Here is a 19,947-nt window from a genome sequence, read left to right on the forward strand (position 1 = left end):
AATTCTGTTGGAACTCAAATGAAATTGGGAAATATTTAGCAAAATAAACATACAACAGAATACAGATAATATTAATATGTGGTTTTCTAAGTCAATACATGTCCTGCAGGAATCTTTATGTACAGCTGAGTGGCCTCCTCTTCTATTTGAATTTAACATCGCTGATGTCTATAATACATAAGAAAAGACTAGAAGCAATGTGGTTCATAAAAGCTGTAGTTATATAGATAAAAATATTATTAATCAAGGCTAATCCAAGTTAATTTGTTTTAAGAATTTACTACCCCCTCTTAAGGTCATTAGTGATTTTTTTTCAACGTTACAAAAATCACTGGTGGAAATTGACACTCATTTTTTAAAACAATAATTTAAAACAGCAAACTCTATTGAATTACAGTATAAATGTAAGTAAATTTCTTACCATCTACAGAGCCAAACTCTCTCTCATGAGCTCGAGTGAGAATCTCCTTGTATAATGTTTCAGCCTGCTTGAATTTCCCTTGCTTCAGGTAGCATGATGCCTTTATATAAAACAAAATATAACAGGTATCCCTTAGAGAAAACTAGAATATATCTGAATGTATATACCTAAAAATTAAATTATTGAATGGAACTCTGGTAAACTTTTAACTTCATTTCCATGTACATACCAAGTTATTTTTTGTTTTGGCCACATTGGGGTCATCTGGTCCCAGTTTTGTTTGGTAGATCTCAAGGGCTCTCTGATAATAATATTCTACCTCCTCATACTTTCCCTGGTTCTGGCAGAGTAAGGCCAAGTTATTTAACTGTTTTGCAACATCTGGGTGATCTTTCCCCAAAACCTAAGAATAAAAACACATAGTGTATTAGAAAAAAAATTTCTTTTATGCTAGTCATCTAAATTTTATCAGTATCAATTTAAGTATTTTTATACATTTATTCCTTCCAATTTTTATTTTAAAATTAAACACCAAAGTGCTTAATATTTGACTACTTTCTAAAACTCTACTGTATGACACCTTGATAAAGATGTCCTTATGTAATTTTATATTATAATGGGCTCTTTTTTTCTCCATATCCAGTTCTCCTTATATCACTATTAATCAATTTAATATATATGTCAATACCAACTATATATAAAATGGAGATAAATAAAAAGAAATAAAATGATATAGAAACTTATTTTTTTCACCCTCTGGAACACTCTGTCCCAGAAACTCTGTTGACAACTCAAATCCTTTAGAATTACATATTTTTAAAAATTATACTACCTAATATACTAATAATAATACTATAATAACACTAATAATATACTGTTAACCTTTTTGAACAAATAATTATTTTGCTATCAAGTTTCTTAATATAAAAATTTCTTAATTGCAACATTGTATAAATTTTTAAATGTACATTATGATTGACAGTCATTCTTTCCACCTCTTAAACTCTTCTGAACATTGATTTTTTTCTTTAAAATCTTTTCTAAAATAAAGCCAATTCCTGAAGATTAATGTCTTTATACTTCCTAAACATCTACTTTATCCTAAACTGTTCCCCATTCTTAGATTCCCCTACCCAGTATTTGGAATACATTCCCAAGGCTTTTTAAGGACATTCAATTTCATAATTTACTCCCACTGAAGAATCCATAATGAAACAACAATATCAATGCTGGGGATCTATGAACTTTTTTAAAATGCAAGAAAAGCATACAACTCTCAAGATATCATAATGTACTCTAGTCTTTCCTACCTTCTCTCTGATCTCCAGGGCTCTCTTACACAAAGGCTCAGCTTCTTTGTATTTCCCTCTTTTACCATAAAGCACTGCAAGATTATTCAGAGTTGCTGCCACCTATCAAAGTATGAAGATTAAATACAACAAAGCTGACCAAAACTAAGATGTGAAGACAATAATAAGTACAATTCAGTTATATCCTAAATATACAGTGGAGGACTCTTAATTGGATAAAAGGATACAATTTTACTTTAAATACTTAATAAAATTTTTAAGAGCAGCATTTTCTGCTTTAGTATACCAAAGGAATATATCCAATATGAAACAAATATTACATATATGTCCAAAAACAATAAGAGTGCTCACTGTAAATTATGTAAAGTACCATATTATTGAGCATAATGAAATAAATCATAATGAATAGAATGATCTCAACATGATATTTTGCTAGAAGAAATACAGCAAAACAAGAAGTACAAATTCATGGGCATTTAGCATTGATTTAGAAGGGAGAACATAAATAGCAATACAACTTTTAGAATTTTTTTCACAAGTACATGCAGTTTGATTTAGAATCAAAAATGTGGTACTTGGTCCACTTTGTGTGATACATTTTTTAAATAGATTACAATGTGCACTTGGATATGGCAAATATTAAAATGAAGAATACTGAAGACTTTTCATTGGTAATTAGTAAAGGAAGGGCTCCTACCTTTATCCCCTAATGAATAGACAGGTCTTAACCCTTTCCTGTTGAGTTTAATATTAAAATGAGTTGAATAATGCACAACAAGGCAAATAATACATCAAAAGGGTAGGGGGGAAAAAAATACAAACCGCTGGATGATCTTTGCCCAAGGTTTTTTCACGGATAGCCAGTGCATCATTTAGTAGATTGGCTGCATCTTTGTATTTATTTTGATCTCTAAATTTAAAAACAGACATTAACTTTTATAACTCACTGAGATTTTTCTCAAATGACTTTGTAAGTTGGGGTGATATCAAAAAAAACAACAAACAATTAAAAAAAAAAATCAAGGTCCTAACACGGAAGATAAGGCATATGCAGCTCAATCTTTCATGTCTGTTGAAGGTGCTAAGTTTTCTTGGGCAATATAGATGTTACTCCTGGTGAAATCACCCAAATTCCCAGAGTTTTTGCTGCAATGACTCAGTTTCAGCATCAATGACTAGAACTGATCTCCAACCTTAATCACATTCCTCTATCAAAGATCATTAAGGAAAAGTAACAGATGTGACCAGTAAATAGAGTACAAATCCCAATGGACTTATTTCTACATAATGCAATATGGGAACATAGTTAATATTTCGGAGCCTATCTGTATAATTAAAAGAAAACTCAACTCAAAATTTGTACATATCAAATGGACTTTTTTTCCATTCAGCTATAGAATTATCTGCACTGTTATTTTGTATATTTATATGAAAAACTATTTCATGAAAACAAACATTTGGTAAGTTAGATTTTTAAAATTTAAGATTTAAGTTTTTTTGGTTCTGGTTTATCTTTTTAACAATTCTTAAAATTAAAAGATAAAACAAAACAAAAACCTAACACTTATTTTAAAAAACCTAACTTGTTAAATGTTCCTATGAAACACTTATTTTAGCAAATACGCATTTTTGCAGAAAAATATTAGAGCAAATAATAAATATGCACAAATTCACTTTAGAGAACTACTTGAGGGAAGAAATTCTGCTATGAGTAATTTCTAATCCCTCTCTATTTGACCTCAAGGCAGGTCTTCTTTCCTTTTGGGTTTTTTGTGTATTTGGTTTTTGCCATAAGTTAACTTGTAAAAAAGACAAGACATTAGGATCAGTTATTCTTTCTAAATCAAATTGAGTTTGCAAAGCACAAAGATTATTCAAAACATAAATTAGAAGAATACAAGATAAGCTGATTTGTTTAAAAATATATCTTAAGAGGTTTTCCCCCCCTTTAATTTTTCTAACAAAAGCACTATACAAATGACTACAGAAACACTCACCTGTATACCAGAGCCAAGATATTGAGCATAGTGGCAACATCAGGGTGATCATGACCAGAAGTTTTCTCAAGATCTTCTAGTGCTTGTTTGCATAAGGGTACTGCAACCTCATATCTACCTTGGGAAGCATACTGAATAACGAGGTTATGAAGAGTTCTAAGCCGTGCTGGAATTTCATAACCTCCTTGTTGGGCAGCAGCAGCTGCACTGCTATGCTGCTGTTGAACTACAAAAAAGATGGTGGTTAGTTATAATTATTTTTAAAAATTCATAATCCAATCAAGAAAACAATTATGGCAATAAACATGACGAGGTAGGAAAAGCTGGTTTGCTGGAAAGACTTAGATGAATTGATGTTGAGTAAAGTGAACAGAATCAGAACAACATACACAGTTAACAGTAACATTGTGCAATGATAAACTACGATCGACTTAGCTCTTTTCAGTATTGCAATGATCTAACACAATACCAAAAGTCTCATGACCAAAAATACTAACTGAATCCAAGGAAAGAACTATAGACTCTGAATGCAGAGTGAAGTATTATTTTTATCTTTTTGTGATTTCTCTCTTTTGTTCTGTTTCTTCTTTCACAATTTGACTATGTGAAAATGTGTCACCATGATTGCACACATATAACCCATATCAAATTATTTGCCATCTTGGGGAGGGGAAGGAAAAAGAAAAGATGGGGCAGGTAGGTGGCACAGTGGATAGAGCACCAGCCCTGAAGTCAGGAGAACCCAAGTTCAAATCTGGTCTCAGACTTAACACTTCCTAGCTGTGTGACCTGAGGTAAGTCACTTAATCCCAAATGCCTCAGCAAAAAGCAAAAAAAGAGAGAGAGAAAAGAAAAAAATTTGGAACTCAAACTCTTATAAAAATAAAAGTTGAAAACTATCTTCATCTCAGGAGTTCTGTAACTTGTGCTTGGGCTTATTCTAATTCTAGCAATAAAGCCACACTTTCACAACTTTCTCTCTATATATTCTCTATGTATCTCATGTTTATTAGTCTTTTACAATTATTGCGAGTGCTACTATGTAAATATTGTACTTTTTGTAGTTCTTTGCCACTATAAAAGAAGCAGGTATATTTTTGTATTTATAGAACCTTTCCCTCTGTCTTTGGTCCTTCTTGGGGGTATATATACCTAGTAATATAAACACTAGCTCAAGTTTAGTGATTCAAAACAATTTTTCACAGTAGCCTAATGAGACAGATGTTATAAATGTAATTTTCCCCATTTTAAAGATGAAGTTACTGAGATCCAAAGATGTGAGATGTTGTGGTGATGTTCTCAAAGCAGTATGGCCTTAGGGCCCAGATGTGAATCCTGGCCACATGGCTCCCAATCCCGGGATCTTTCAATTTCACCTAAATGTCACCCCTAAGGTCATTTCTGAATCTAAAAATCTATGTTTCTAATGTTTGCATCAAACTCCACTTCAGAAAGTTCTTCAAAAGTTAACACATATTTCTATGCTAACAATAATAGCTTAAAAATGTCCTGAGTCTTATGATCATGTTCCTGGAAGAAAGAATGGGAATCCATGTGGAGAACTGTAACAAACTGATTTTTAATAAGAAATGTTTACAGACAGGAAACCAGGCACTTGATATTTCTGTGAATAAAAGTATACTATTAAAAAAAAAAAAGAAAAAGAAAACTATCTTAATATGTAATTGAAAAATAATATTCTATTTCCAAAGAGAAAGACACAGAGAGTTCAGGAATAAAGACAACCACCCCTCTATCCCCCCAAAAGAATCTGGTTTGTTTTATCATTTAATCTTATCCCAAAAATTAGTTCATTGGATTTTTTTAAAGTCAGTACCCCCAAAATATTCTATAGTAATCTAAAGATGCCACACAAAATAAAACAGAACCCTATTATCATGTACCAAGGCAATTTAAGTAGCTACTGCAAATACAAATGTTCCTTTAAAAATCAGTGTTTTCTTCTTTTTATAATTCTTCTACTTGCAACTAATTATTTAATGAAAAGCAGCATGGAGTCAAGGAAAAAGGGCAGAATATAAGTCAGAAAGATGAAGCCCAAGTCCTGCCTCTGCCACATACTTATAACTGTGTGACCACAAGCAAGTCATTTATAACTTATAACTTCTTTGTACCATAGGCAACTTTCTAAGTGAAACCTAAGTTCATGAAATACAATAGAAAAGTTTCTAGACAATGAATTCCCTCCATTAAAGAAATCACAGGACCAAGCTAAAATATGTGCATGTTTTTATATCCATACATAAAAACTGTAATTATATGGCTATATCAAATTGATTTTTAAAGCAAAAAGGCAAAAGAGAATGTCAACTCTAAAACACCTACCCTATGGACTACAGTTTAGCTATTTATAAGCTTTTAATTCACAACTAGTTGTTATAGCACAAAGATGTCGCCCTGCTTCATAAAGTTAGAAAATTTGCCTTTAGGAGGACCAAGATTAGGGCAATCCTTTACTATAATTCCTCTTACAAAGAACTCTCACTGTATAAGAGTAATTTTGAGGCATTCACCCCCCCCCCCCATAAGCATCACAGAAACTGGGTAGCAAGAGAGTTTAGTTATGGAGATCACAGAGATCCCTGCAACAGAACTGTTCGATTAAGGTCTCACATCTTTAGAGTCCCTTGACACAGGAAAATGGGAAAACAGCTTTAAGGTATGCTTAATCAGTGATGTGTTTTAATATCAGTGAATAATTATACCGGTCTTAAGTATGGAAAGTCGAGCTGATTTTATAAAAGGTATGAGAGAAAAATAACTTATTTATGATATTGGTGTGACAAACTAAAAATTTGCATACTGTGATTAGTTTTTCATATACATAGGCAAGACAAGAAAGAAATATCCCTGAAAAGAATGCTATCTATTCACACAGAGATGCAACCCTAACAAGTCTGTCCATATGATATGAAAAATCTAAGTATTATTTTACTTTATAGCATGGTCATCTTAAGTAATGATTCTCCACTGTGTCTCCAACAAAACTTACTATTTTTCACACAACCTTATGATAGATAAAATAATTTGATTTGCTAATATCTAAAATGAGGAGTCTGGACTAGACCTCCAAGATCACTTATCTCCTATGAACCTACAAATACTAGCAACAAAATTTCTTTGATAATTATAATTTCAAAATTAAAAGCCATATTCTCTCATTTATATGTAAAGCCCTGCTTTAAACAAAACTTTTAAAAACTGATATTCTTTCAGAATATAATAGGTCTTAACATTTTTTATAAAGCCAATATAACAATGAATAGTTATATGATTTTTTTTAACGTCAATGTTTCTTTCAAGTCAGAAAGTGTTTATGAACTAGATTAATATAAGATTAAATTAATTTTAAAATCACAATTCACAACAGCCCAGTATTACATAAATAGCATCAATAAACAAAAACAAAAGTTTGACATAAGAACAAATGACCTGAAAAATTCAAGCCAACTAAGGAAACCTTAAAATCTTGATCCTCTAATTTGAAAAAAATCCTCATAAAAAAAATTCCACTCAATCTGTATAACTCCAAAAAACTTCTCGAGGTTTGAACTTTTTATTCTACAACAATTACTTATACTACTGTGGCTCAATTGTTACTGCAAGTTCTATTTTACCAGTCTAAATTAATAAAGTTTATCAAAATACAAGAAAATATCATAAATGTATGAAAAATACACACACATAATGTTAAAGAATATATTCTTTGTTCTGAAGGCTACATTTCCTTTATCTCCCATATAATACTAGAAATTATAATCATATACCACACAAAAAAAAAAATGCTTCTCATTTTTTTCAAGTCACAACAATTCTTCACTTACTTCCTTGTCCTGGGTCATCTTCATCATTGGGGAAAAGGTCATCCAGAGGTTCTTTGGTAGAATCATTGTCTTTGTCCTCCTATAAAAAAATCCCCAAAGCACAAACCTTAAACCTACAAGTGGTATATAAATTTCTTAATAAAGCATTTGACATTATGTATATTTTAATAAAAGGATCTACAGTATGGATTATTCAGCAACATGATGTAGCAAAATAAAACACCAAGGAAACACAGATTCTAGCTTCAGTTCCACTATTAACTAGTGGACTGAACAAATGAATTTAAAAGATGATAATAAATGCATCCACATCAACCTGGAGGATGTTCTCTAATGGAATGCGTCACATATATACAAATTGGTCCTATAAGTCATTAAATATCTTAACAGAGTTAGAAAAATAGGCAAAATCAATAGAGAAAAATATTAAGTCCTCCATTTAGATTTAATTTTTTTTTTTAAATTACTAAGCTCAGAATGAGGCAAAGGTGGCTAGGCAGTAGGACATGTGGGGGAAAAAATGAGGTTTTAGGGGAAGGAAAATTCAATGACTTAACAGTGAGACAGAGCAAGTAAAAAAATTAAGGTTGTGTTAATGAAACTATTTTTTCCAAAACTGTATCATAACCTTATTATACCATATCATTTCTGGGTCCACATTTTGAAAAGGTTACTGACAAGTCCAAGAGAGTAGTGGTGAAGGGACTAGAAAGCTTGTCATATAGGCAGTGTTCATTCAGCTAAAGGAAATGAAAATGCTTAATCTATGTAATAGACAACTGGGTACAACTTAACAACAACTTTCAAATATCTGAAAAATTAGAGAGAGAGAGGAGGAGAGGAGAGAGAGAAAGAATTTGCCTCAATAGTCAGAATCACGAAGATGTGGACTAGTCTGCCCAGGAGCACCCTGATCACTTCTCAGAGAAATTACAGAGAGACCTCTTGTTCAGAACAGATTAGATTAAATGATGTAAAAAGTCCCTGGATATGCAACTAAAAAAACTAGAAAAAGAACAAATTAAAAAGCCCCAAGTAAATATCAAATTAGAAATCCTGAAAAATCAAAGGTTACTAAAATTGAAAGAAAACTATTAAACTCATAATAAAACTATGAAAAAACCCCCACAATAAATTAGATAAAGGTTTGGTTAATTTGATTAGAAAAATAAAAGAAAACCAAATTACCAGTATCAAAAAAGATAATATATGAAAAAAAAGATAAAAGTTCATTCCCAACTATTATTCTAGGTGTGCTATTCTGTCTCAAACTTCTTTCATCCTTAGTACTCTCATCTGTAAAAATAAAATAAACTAGACTAAATTATGTCTAAACTCCTTTGCAACTTAAAACTCTATGACTTTATGAAATCTGCTTTCAATTTCTTGCTCACGTAACCATTTATAACAACTTCTGGACTGGGGCTCAAAGCTCAATTCTTCTTTCTTTAAAAAGATCAGATATTTAAATATCAGATATTTAAAGTTTGCTAGTATGTTCTACCCAATTATGAATTATCTAGATTAAGCATTTCCATTTTCTTTAGCTGAAACAAAAAGCCTTTAGAATCAAAATATTTAGGAGGGACAGAAAAGTTATCCATCAGTCTGAAAGTAATATCAATTTCTAGAATAAAATGGGAAATTGAGGGGAAAAACAGACCAGGAAAGAACTGCGCAGAAGCTGTACACTTCAAAAAAGTACAAAATAACAATTTAGAGTTATTAACTTTCCTCTTCCTTTTTTGAAGTTTTCAAAAAAAAATAAAAGGATATAATTGAATGAAATAGATTAAACTATGTTAACTTTGTTTTGGCCATTTATTTATTTTGTTTCTCATTTGTTCTATTTCCTCATTTGTTAATCTATGCAATTTATATTTTTATTAAGTATACTTCCATTTTATTTATAGAATATAAAAATATAGAAATTGGCTACATAAATGAGCTTCCTAAGAAAAAAAGCATTAGGACCAGATGGATTTACAAGTGTATTCTACTAAACATTTAAAGATCAATTAATTTCATATTAAATAAATTATTTGGAATAATAAACAAAGGACTCCTATCAAATGGTCTGACTGATTTTCTGGCCTGCAGTTTGTCTCTTCCCTAACTCATGCTTTACACAGTTGCCCAACTAATCTTATGAAAAGACCTGACCATATCACTGGCTTTGCCCCCACCCAAAAAAAAGTCATCAATGGCTCTACATTACCTGTAGTAAGAAAATACAAGCCTCTTAGTCTGGCTTTTAAGACTTTCAATAAATATGGTTCCAACCTATCTTTCCAACTTTAATTCTTTCTACTCTACTACAGGCAGTCTACATTCTTGCCAAACTCTACACACGCTATAGTCTGATCATATCCAGTCCTCTTCCTTTTCCCTATAAACAAAAAGTTTATTACCTCTTCCCAGACTATATTCTCTCTACACTTTTAATTCCTTCTCTTCCTTCAAAACCCAGATCAGATGCTATCTCATCCAGAAAGCCTTTTTTGAATTCCACAAGTAAACTGGTCTTTAGAGCCTCAAATGTTCTTAGGGTTCTCTGTTTTGATCTGTTCTTAGACCTTATTATACTATAGTGTCTACCATGTTTATCTGTATATATGGATATTATTTCCTACATTAAAATAAAAGGAAACTCTTTGAGGACAAGGGCTATATAGATTTTTTTATCTTTGTATCCCTAATACTGTGTAGGCACTTAATATTTATCCAAATGTGAAGTTCCAGATTACATAATCCTCTGAATCAGAAATCTTTAGGAGTTCTAAGTTCAACAATATAGAAACAACAAATAAAATAATGTCATTTTAATGTTTTATATTTTAAAAATACTTTCACAATCATCTCATTTGACCATAATACATATGAAAGATAAAAAGAATTACATCATTTAATAGAAAATATAATTAAGGGATAAAAAGAATTACTTATTTTCCCCAAAACATACAGATAGTAAAAGCAGTACTACAATCTAAGACTCCTTATCTTTAGTCTTTTAACATCATACTCAAAAGAACAGTTACACAAAAGGAAGCATACAGCTTCATAATACCTTAGAATTAAAAGTTTCTAAATATAAGATAAACATGAACCGATTTTATAAACTGCTACTTACTGATGGAGAAATGTCATCATCATATTTTTTTAACTGATTCATGAATTCCAAGTGTTTCTTTTCTTCCTCCAGTTGAGCCACGGATTGCTCACTTTTTTGTAATTTCTGCTGTGTGTTGGCTAACTCATCCCGCAGCCACTGATTTTCCTGGCACAGACGACGTACTTGGGCACGCAATTTCTGTTTCTCTGATTCAACTGCATTTAGATGGTTTGACAAAGCCATCATTACCTATATTACATAGAAAAAAAATTTAAACCTTGCCATAAAGTCTTCATCATCTTCCTAATTTTTCCACAGAATCCTAAATTAAGAATTCAGAAAATTTGCTATGTTTGAACATTTCTTTTACTTTAATTCTCCAATATATGCAGTTATTGTCCTCCAAGGATATTACATACTTTGTTGAAAAGATCTAAGTTCTATCCTACTGACATATAAATGAAGTATATAATAGATTATGGTTCATAATTACATACCCCCAAATCATACCAAGTTTAAAATTATCCCTCCTTAAATAAAAGATAGAAAGAGAAAAAAGATTGGCAAAGTAAGTAACCACTGAAAACCCAAAATTCATGAGATGAATCATGGGATGAAATTTTAAAGATCTAAAATCAGAGTAGGGATAGTTTTTTTTCTGATACTAAATAAGCTTTTCTCTGGCCAGAAATTGGTTATAACTCTTATTTCATGCTAATTAGTAAATAAACAAAATAAATAAATGGCCAAAAGAAAGTTAACATAGTTTAATCTATTTCATTCAATTATATCCTTTTTTTTTAAAACTTCAAAAAAGGAAGAGGAAAGTCAATAACTCTAAAACCCAGCTTTATATTGTGGATCTAAGTCATAAATCTTCAATCCAAGACTGAGCCTCTCCTTTTTTTACATCAATGTCAATTCTAACAAGTCTTCCTTTTTTTTTTTAAACATCAATACCTCGTGTCATATTTCCCTTTATAGTTTCAAATAAGTTATTACTTTTCCATTTTCCCATCTATATAAAATTCAAGATCATTTCCCAATCTACCTGTGCCTCACTCAGCCCAAGCTCCAACATTTCCAATGACTTGCGAATCATGTTTGATTTTTCTTCCACCAGATTACTCTCATCATCTTTCTTCAAACACTTAAGTGTCTCAAGTAAACTTTGCAAGATAGAATTGTGTTCATTCTTCAGAGCTTCCAATCCCTGAATCACTTGCTTTGTCTTAGAAATAATTTCATCCTGGGTAAGCTTCTCCAATTTGTCTTCCTTTAGGTATACCATTGTGGACATGTTGTCATACATTCTAGAATTTTAAAAATTAAAATTAACCATCAAAATAATTTTTCAGTGATCATTAACATCATTTAATTAACATCTAATTTCTCTAAACTGTGCATACTATATGAATCAGCAATACAGCTCACTAGATCTATATCCCAAATAAATCAAAGAAAGAAAAATAACTACATATACACATATATATATTTATAATGGCTCTTTTCATGATGGTCAAGAACTGGAAACTGAAGGAATAATTATCAACTAAGGAATGGCTGAACAAATTACAGTATATGAATGTGATGGAATAATATTGTTCTATATTAAGAAGAATGAATGTAAATCAACACCTGCTATGTTTACTTCTGTTTTCTGGGTTTTTTTTAAATCTCTCCCTTTTGCTCTGATTTTTCTCTCCCGATATGATCGGGAGATCACAAAGCAATGTGTACTAAAAATAAATAAAAATTATGGAGGAAAAAATACTATTTTTAAATTTAAAAATGAAGGAAATGGTTATAGAGAAACTTGGAAGATCTGTATGAATTAATTCAGAGCGAGGAAAGCAGAAACAGTACAGTAATTTATACAATAACAATACTGTAAAGACAACTTTAAAAGACTTAGTAATTCTGATCAATACAATAAACAATCATAATTCTAGAGGACTCATGATAATTGCTTCCCATACCCAGAGAGAGAAGATTCAAGAGTACAGAATGAGGCACATACAGACAGGGAGAAAAAGGGCAAAAAGGGAGGGAAGGAAGGAAGAAGGAAAGGAGAGAGGGATGGAGGGAAGAAGGGAGGGAGAGGGGGAGGGGGAGAGGGAGAGAGAAAGAGAGAGAGAAGGAAGGAGGGAGAGAAAAAAAGATTTGTGAGGCATAATTAAGGCAGGAATTTGTTTTGTTTGATTATACATTTTTATAATTAGGAAAAAAATAGTATGAGATATGCTATATAAGCATTATCCCTGTTTAACAAACGAGAAAACTAAAATTTAGATATATTTAGTGACTTTACCAAGTCACAATCTCTCTTGGAGACAGTTTCATCTATTAAATGAAGAGATTAGACTAGAATCTCTAAAATCTTTCACTAAATCTATGACCCTTTGATAATACTATCCAATGGTATATATATATATATAATATGTCCAGACAATATGCCTGGTTACACTTGAATTCATAAAGCTTTTTGACTCTTAGTACTCTTTCAATCAAACACCAATACAAGTTTATTAAGTACTATATGTCAAGAACCCATATAGACAAAAATCAAACATGAAGACACAAAAGACGCTGGCATAAATTACCTGAACTAAATAATCTCACATATTTACAATATGTAATTAAGTTATCAAAAATAATCATTAGACTTTATTAAGAAAATTCTATATTACAACATGGAAAGATTACAGTCTAATGATTGCAAGGTAATATGAAACCTTATCAAAATATTAAAGTAGGAAGAGATTTTTCTGAGATACGGGGCGGGGGGATGAGGAGGGGAAGACACCAAAATAGAAATTAAAAGGAGACAGACTATGGCTCGACATAAAGAAAAACATCCTAATAATTAAAGTTGCCTTCAAAAAGAAATGAACTGGTCCTACTGTTGAGGATTCTACCATGCTTCCCAGTTGTCCATATTCATAACATTAGTCTCCTTCAACTGTTACCTCTCCCACATATTTGCCTTTCTCAATTAGTTGTCTAGTCTTGTCAATTCAACCTATATCATTTGAAGCATCCTTTTCCTTTTCTCTCCATTCATAGCCACCACTAGTCCATTAAGGACCTTCTCATCTCTCACTGTAACTATTGAAATAACTTACGTGTTCTCTCCCTCCTAATTTTCTCCCCTCATCCTTCTCTTTTCTTCTGGATAAAACTGCCAAAAATAATCTCAACTTTAAGCCTGGCTGTGTCACTACTATACTTCAGAATATTTTGTGACTCCAATATGTCACTCAGTTTGATGTTAAAAACCCTCCCACAATCTAGCAACAGCCTACCTTTCCAGGCTTTTTGCACTGTCTACCATTAAACATTCTATCTTAGAACATTGGCCTACTTATTTTTTCCCAAACCAAGGATTTGACATTTTAATGAGGTGTGAGGGATATAGAGTTTACAATTGAGTATGGTACAAAGTAAAAGACAAAGAATCTATGTTTGCTGAATTGCTAAAAAGCAAATTACAAAATGTGGGGTGCTTCCAGGCCTCTATTCTTCTACTGTTATTTTATTTCTACTATCTATCTAACTAAATCTGGCAAGGACTCAACATTCTATCTAGTGTAGAATTGCTGCTAGCAAGCTCAACAGCTATCCAATTCATCAAAGATAGAAAAAAAAAGTGAAATATCTTAAAGGAAAACAAAAAACTAATATAAATATTTTAAAATAATTTCAATTTTAAAAAATAATAATTTGATGATTCTCATCCTTCTACATCCCTATAACAAAAAACAAAACAAAACTGCCCCATGCATCTCCAATTTATGAAGTACATTTTATTCTGTTCTTTGTCCTCTGCCCTTACTATGAGATTTACAAAATACCTTAATCATCATTCAGTCGAGTGATTCTCATAGTATCATTAAGGTCTTGAGTTTGTGGACTCCTCGAAAGAATTTCTGGGATTCCTAGTAGTCTTCAAACTACACTTGGAGAACTACTGATCTAGGGGAATCACTGATCTTTTTACAGATGAGGAAACTGAAGATTATAGCCAGGTATTTTGATTCCAAAATCAATGCACTTTCTGCTTCAACCTTGAGACCCATCCTCTTAGAATCATTTGACACAAATGTTTAATCTTCCTTTGGCTTCCCTTATTTTCTACCTCTGTTAGCATTCCTTTTTTCTTCTTTGCTAGTTCATGTTAACTCTAACATAAGGTTTTATACTCCCAAGTCTCATTTCTTAATGTTCTATTCAATTTGTCATTACCTTTACTTTTTTAAGTGAAATAATTTTCTTTTAATGTCCAATGAACTCCCTTTCATGTTAAACACTCCCAAATTTCCATTCTACTTCCATATTGAATATATCATCTCACCTCAAAATTTTAATCCTGGCAAGTTATGTGAATACTATTGTGGTTAGTTCTCTACACCAATATAGATTACAATGCCTTCCACATTTGCTATGTTAATGTTAACTAAATGTTGATAGGATATAGGGAAGGTTGGTGACTACCCCTGGTAATACAACTTTTCAGTACTTAAGAAGAATGGTCCTTAGACCTACTACAATGTAGACTTTAAAAGAATTTGGTAAAACTTGTCAGAACTTTCTATTGACACAGCTCAAGAACCCATAATAAGATACCAGAGTATGACTTATCTATTCCCATGCCCTAAACCCTGCAAAATACCTCTTCTTCCCAAGCTAGGAAATCAATTTTCTCCTTAGCTCTAGCACATTTAACTGTTAAATACTCCAATACATGATATATAGTTGTGTCTTATCTCCATATTAAGGTATAATGGTCATGAGGACAATAAATGTCATCTAAATTATGTATCTCCCCTATCCTCTAGCAGTATTCTTCACGCAAGAGAAGGCCCTTCACACAATAAATGGCCCTTAAGCGGAAAATCAACTTAAAATGCTAATCTCGCTCAAGCAATTTTTTTTTTTTTTTGGTCGGAGGCAATTGGGGGTAAGTGATTTGCCTAGAGTCACACAGCCAACAAGTGTTCAGCATCTGCTGTCACATTTGAACTCAGGTCCTCATGACTTCAGAGTTATTGCTCTATCTGCTGCACCACCTAGCTGCCCCCACTCAAGCAATTCTTAAAGAAACCAGCCATGACTAGATTTAGGTTTTTCTAGGCAACAAACCTAGATCAGTCCTTGGTTGGGCACCTTTCTTCAAACAAATTGATATTCCTCTATGATTTTGAGGTATAGAGAAGAAATAAGAACTTCACTGCTGATGACTTCTATGACTTAGTAAAAACAGGTAGGAAGTATGCTTGCTTATTCAGGAGGAAACAGGGGAGCAATAGGGGTTTGACAAGAAAAGGGTTTAAAATAACAAATATAGAAATGTTTTAAATGATTGTAAATGTATAACATATCAAATTGCTTGCTGTAATCTATAAGGAAAAGATACTAACAGAGTGGGAACCAGGAAAGGCAGTTAAACTTGAGTTGAGTCTTAAAGAAAACAAGGAAAACCAGGAGGCAACAATTGATGAAACCTAGCATGTTCGATATGGGGGATAATCAGTACAAATGCATAGAGTTCTGCAGAGGGAAGAAAATATAAGAAGGCTGGAAATGTAGAAAAGGGCCAGGTTGTGAAAGAATTTAAATGTCAAACAGAGGATTTTATATTTGACCTTGAAGGTAATAGGGAACTGCTGGATTTTATTAAGGATGTGAAGGAGGATAAAGGCGGGAGGGGAAGAATGTGATGGACTATACTTTAAGATTTCTTTGATAGCTGAGGACAACCTTGAGTGAGGAAAGACTTGAGCCAGAAATATCAAGCAGAATGTTAATCCAGGCATGAGATGATGAGACTCTATACAAAGGTGATGGCAAAACAGAGTAGAGGAGAGAGGTATAAGAAAGATGTTGGGAAAGCTAAAATGACAAGATCTGATAACAGATTTATATGGCCTAAATGTGAGTGAGCAGGTGAGAATTTTACTGATATTAGGGGTACCTGGATGACTAAGAAGATGATTATGGCCTTGAGAGTAATTAAGAAGTTTGGAAAATGGGAACATTTTGAGGAGAAAAAATAATGAGTTCTGCTCAGGACATGTTGAGTTTAAGATGACTACAGGACATCTACTTTAAGATGTCCAAGTGGCAAGATTAGGTCTAGATATACAGATCAAGAAATAATCTACAGAGACAAGAGTTAGATAAATGAAAGTTGATGAAATAGAAATCACCAAGTGAGATAACACAAAGGAAAAAGAGAGTCAAAGGACAAGAACTTTGGGGGAATGACCCATGTTTAATGGTTATTATCTGAAGATCTAGCAAAGGAGTTTAGAAGGAGCAGTTTCACAAAAAACATAGGACAGAATCAAAGAGGATAGGGTAATCAACAGTGTCCAAAAGCTATTTAGAAGATTCAAAAAAGGCCATTAGATTTGGCAATTATGGGAACATTTGTACTTTAGAGAGCAATTTCATTGTACTGAGGTTGGAAGATAGAATGCAGAGGTTTGAGAAGATACAGATGAAAAGTAGATACACCTAGTTTGGACAGTTAACTTCAAAGAAGTTAACCAAGGAGAAGAATATAAAATGATATCTAGAGGTGACAACAGAATCAAGTGAAGAAATTTTTTAAGGTTGAGGAAAACATGAACATGTTTGTAGGCAGCAAAAAAGAAGCTAAAGAAGCTAGAGACAGGGAGAGATTGAAAATTAGAAAGTAAAGTTAATTTGATGGAAAAGGAATAAGATTGAGTGAGATATGGATGGGTTTGTTTTGGCAAAGAGGAGAATTCCTTCTTAAATGAAAGGCAGGGGTGAAGGAGAAAATGGTGGGGGAAATGTCTGAATGATTGAGAAAAGGGGAGAAAAGGCAATTCTGGTGGAATGGACTAAATTTTTCATTAAAGTATAAATCAAGATCCTCTGAGGGTAGATTGCTGTGAAGAGAAGATTAACAAATTAATTAGGAAAGTGTAAAAGATGAAGGGAGGACCCAGTTATGTAAATTTATGGTGTACCCAATCAGGTCAGTTCCATAATTCTCTCCAGCTCCATTTACATGAATAGGAGCAAAAAAGGCAGTTGGTAAGAGTAATCTAAGGTTGGGACTTGGCAACACATGTTTTAGGAGACTGCCATTTGAAGTATTGGAGAAGATCCTGTGATAAAAGCCAAAGTAGGATATCTGGGAACAGCTAGTGTAAGGTATTACAATAAGGCCCTGGGACAAATGTTGAGGCCTGAATGGAAAAAAGTTGGAAAGGCTCTGGGATAATGAAGGTAACCATGAGGCAAGCTGATCCTCACAGGGTACTGGGAAGATAACAGGACTAAGATGATGGCCAGGAAGCAAATGAATCCCCAAGGAGAACTGGGAGGGCCCAGATGAAGACTGTGGCCCAGCTGGCAAATATAACTTCTTACTTTTAAATTTAGGTCATTAATCAATCAATTATTAATCTCTAATTGGGGAGCTAAAAGTGCCAAGAAAAAGAACTTTCTAAGAGCTCATTACAGAAAGGATTTATACCATAAACAAAAAATGGGCTAAGAACACACAGCAATCTAGTTTATAACAAGAATAGGGAGCACTGATTATTTAATAATTTTTAAAAAACAGTGTAGATATATCTTACCTAAGCTTTTCAGGATATACCTACTTCTGTTTTTAAAAATATGTGTATTTCCGAACTGATGCTGAAATGAGCAGGGCCAGATCATCATTATATACTTCAACAACAATACTATATGATGATCAATTCTGATGGACCTGGCCATCTTCAGCAATGAGATGAACCAAATCAGTTCCAATGGAGCAGTGATGAACTGAACCAGCTATGCCTAAGAACCATTACATTGAATTCCCAATCCCTATATTTTTGCCTGCCTGCATTTTGGATTTCCTTCACAGGCTAATTGTACAATATTTCAGAGTCTGATTCTTTTTATAAAGCAAAATAACGGTTTGGTCATGTATACCTATTGTGTATCTAATTTATACTTTAATACATTTAACATCTACTGGTCATCCTGCCATCTAGGGATGGGGGTGGGGGAAAGGAGGGGAAAAATTGGAACAAAAGGTTTGGCAATTGTCAATGCTGTAAAATTACCCATACATATAACTTGTAAATAAAAAGCCATTAAAAAAAAGAGAGAGAGAGAGAGAAATGTGTGTTTCTTAGCCCATTAGAGATTGATAATTTATTAACCTATAAGTTAAAAGTAAGAAGTTATATTTGTCAACTAGGCCATTCTTCTCCATTTTCTCCTACTGCTTACCTTGACTCTCTTCCCCTTTGACAGTGGTTTCTCTGGGTCCTGGGTGTCAGAGCTTCATTCTCCTACTATCTTGGGCAACTATGTAGTTCAGAAGTTTTTATCTGCTCTGTAACTTCTAAAGAACAGAAATGGACCCAGTTGGATGCTGGGCTCTTTCAGCTTCAGTGGATGCTAAACAGCCACACACATGTCCTGTCTTCTTTTCCTGTTCCTTTATCTGGCTTTAACTCTTTTGCAGCACTAACAACTACTTACCAAGCTGCTATCCCCAGGTTTGGAAAATTCCTGTCTTTAGAAAATGGATTTCTGTGGTAAGATCGAATGTTACAGAATTATAGTTGAATTATTCTGAAAACCTCTAAGATTTAAGTAGCCCTACTGCCTAATTACGAAGGAGTATTGAGTAAATAAATCTAGGGGCAAGAGATTAATATTTTCTAATTCTCTGTTTTTAGGACTCTTGTAATTCTTGTCTTAGACCACAAAGAGCTTCAATTGCCTCTTGTGTGTAATTACTATTTTGGAGAGGTTCAAGAAGTCAAGAGATTTGGAGGGGCTTTCTAGTCCTGCATTTTGTTGGTTAGGTGACCAAGTCCATCTATTTCAAATTTGTAGAATATATACTATTTAAATTCCAGGTCTAAATGCACAGTACTTAAAAAAACAAAACAGTGGTGGAGGTCTGAAATGCCATACTGCATTTTTATCTTACCTTGAAAATGGGAAATTTTAGTTTAAATATCTATCCATTGCTGACAAATTCTAGGAATTTCTCCTTTTTTTAGCATATAATTCATATATTAATATGAAAAAACATTAAGTTAAAAGAATAAAATTAGCCCATTGTAGATATTTTTTGTTTGTGTGAAGTAACTCAATTTTGGATTGTAATATTTTCAATATTCAGAAAAAATACTTCCATTTTGAAATCTAACAGCTATGGTGAAGCCATTCATTTTATATCTTGGACATGGCTTTTATTGCTTTACCACAATTA

At 32.7% G+C, this 19,947-nt stretch overlaps 1 protein-coding gene across 13 annotated transcripts in view; it reads right to left on the reverse strand.

The window, feature by feature from the left end:
* The window catches only part of KLC1 (kinesin light chain 1), a 67,348-nt gene that overhangs the window by 37,773 nt on the left and 9,628 nt on the right, over positions 1–19,947 (reverse strand). For all 13 annotated transcript variants that reach the window (XM_051978288.1, XM_051978287.1, XM_051978285.1 and 10 more), the window contains exons 2-9: positions 11,737–11,998; positions 10,704–10,934; positions 7,574–7,652; positions 3,729–3,954; positions 2,554–2,641; positions 1,732–1,833; positions 651–824; positions 422–521 (exon numbers count right to left, since the gene is read on the reverse strand). In XM_051978288.1, coding sequence (XP_051834248.1) covers positions 422–521; positions 651–824; positions 1,732–1,833; positions 2,554–2,641; positions 3,729–3,954; positions 7,574–7,652; positions 10,704–10,934; positions 11,737–11,997 — 1,261 coding nt within the window. In that variant the 5' untranslated portion in view covers position 11,998. The remainder of the gene's footprint in view (positions 1–421; positions 522–650; positions 825–1,731; positions 1,834–2,553; positions 2,642–3,728; positions 3,955–7,573; positions 7,653–10,703; positions 10,935–11,736; positions 11,999–19,947) is intronic.

The sequence above is a fragment of the Antechinus flavipes genome, chromosome 2 (genome assembly GCF_016432865.1).
Source record: "Antechinus flavipes isolate AdamAnt ecotype Samford, QLD, Australia chromosome 2, AdamAnt_v2, whole genome shotgun sequence".
NCBI lineage: Eukaryota > Metazoa > Chordata > Mammalia > Dasyuromorphia > Dasyuridae > Antechinus > Antechinus flavipes.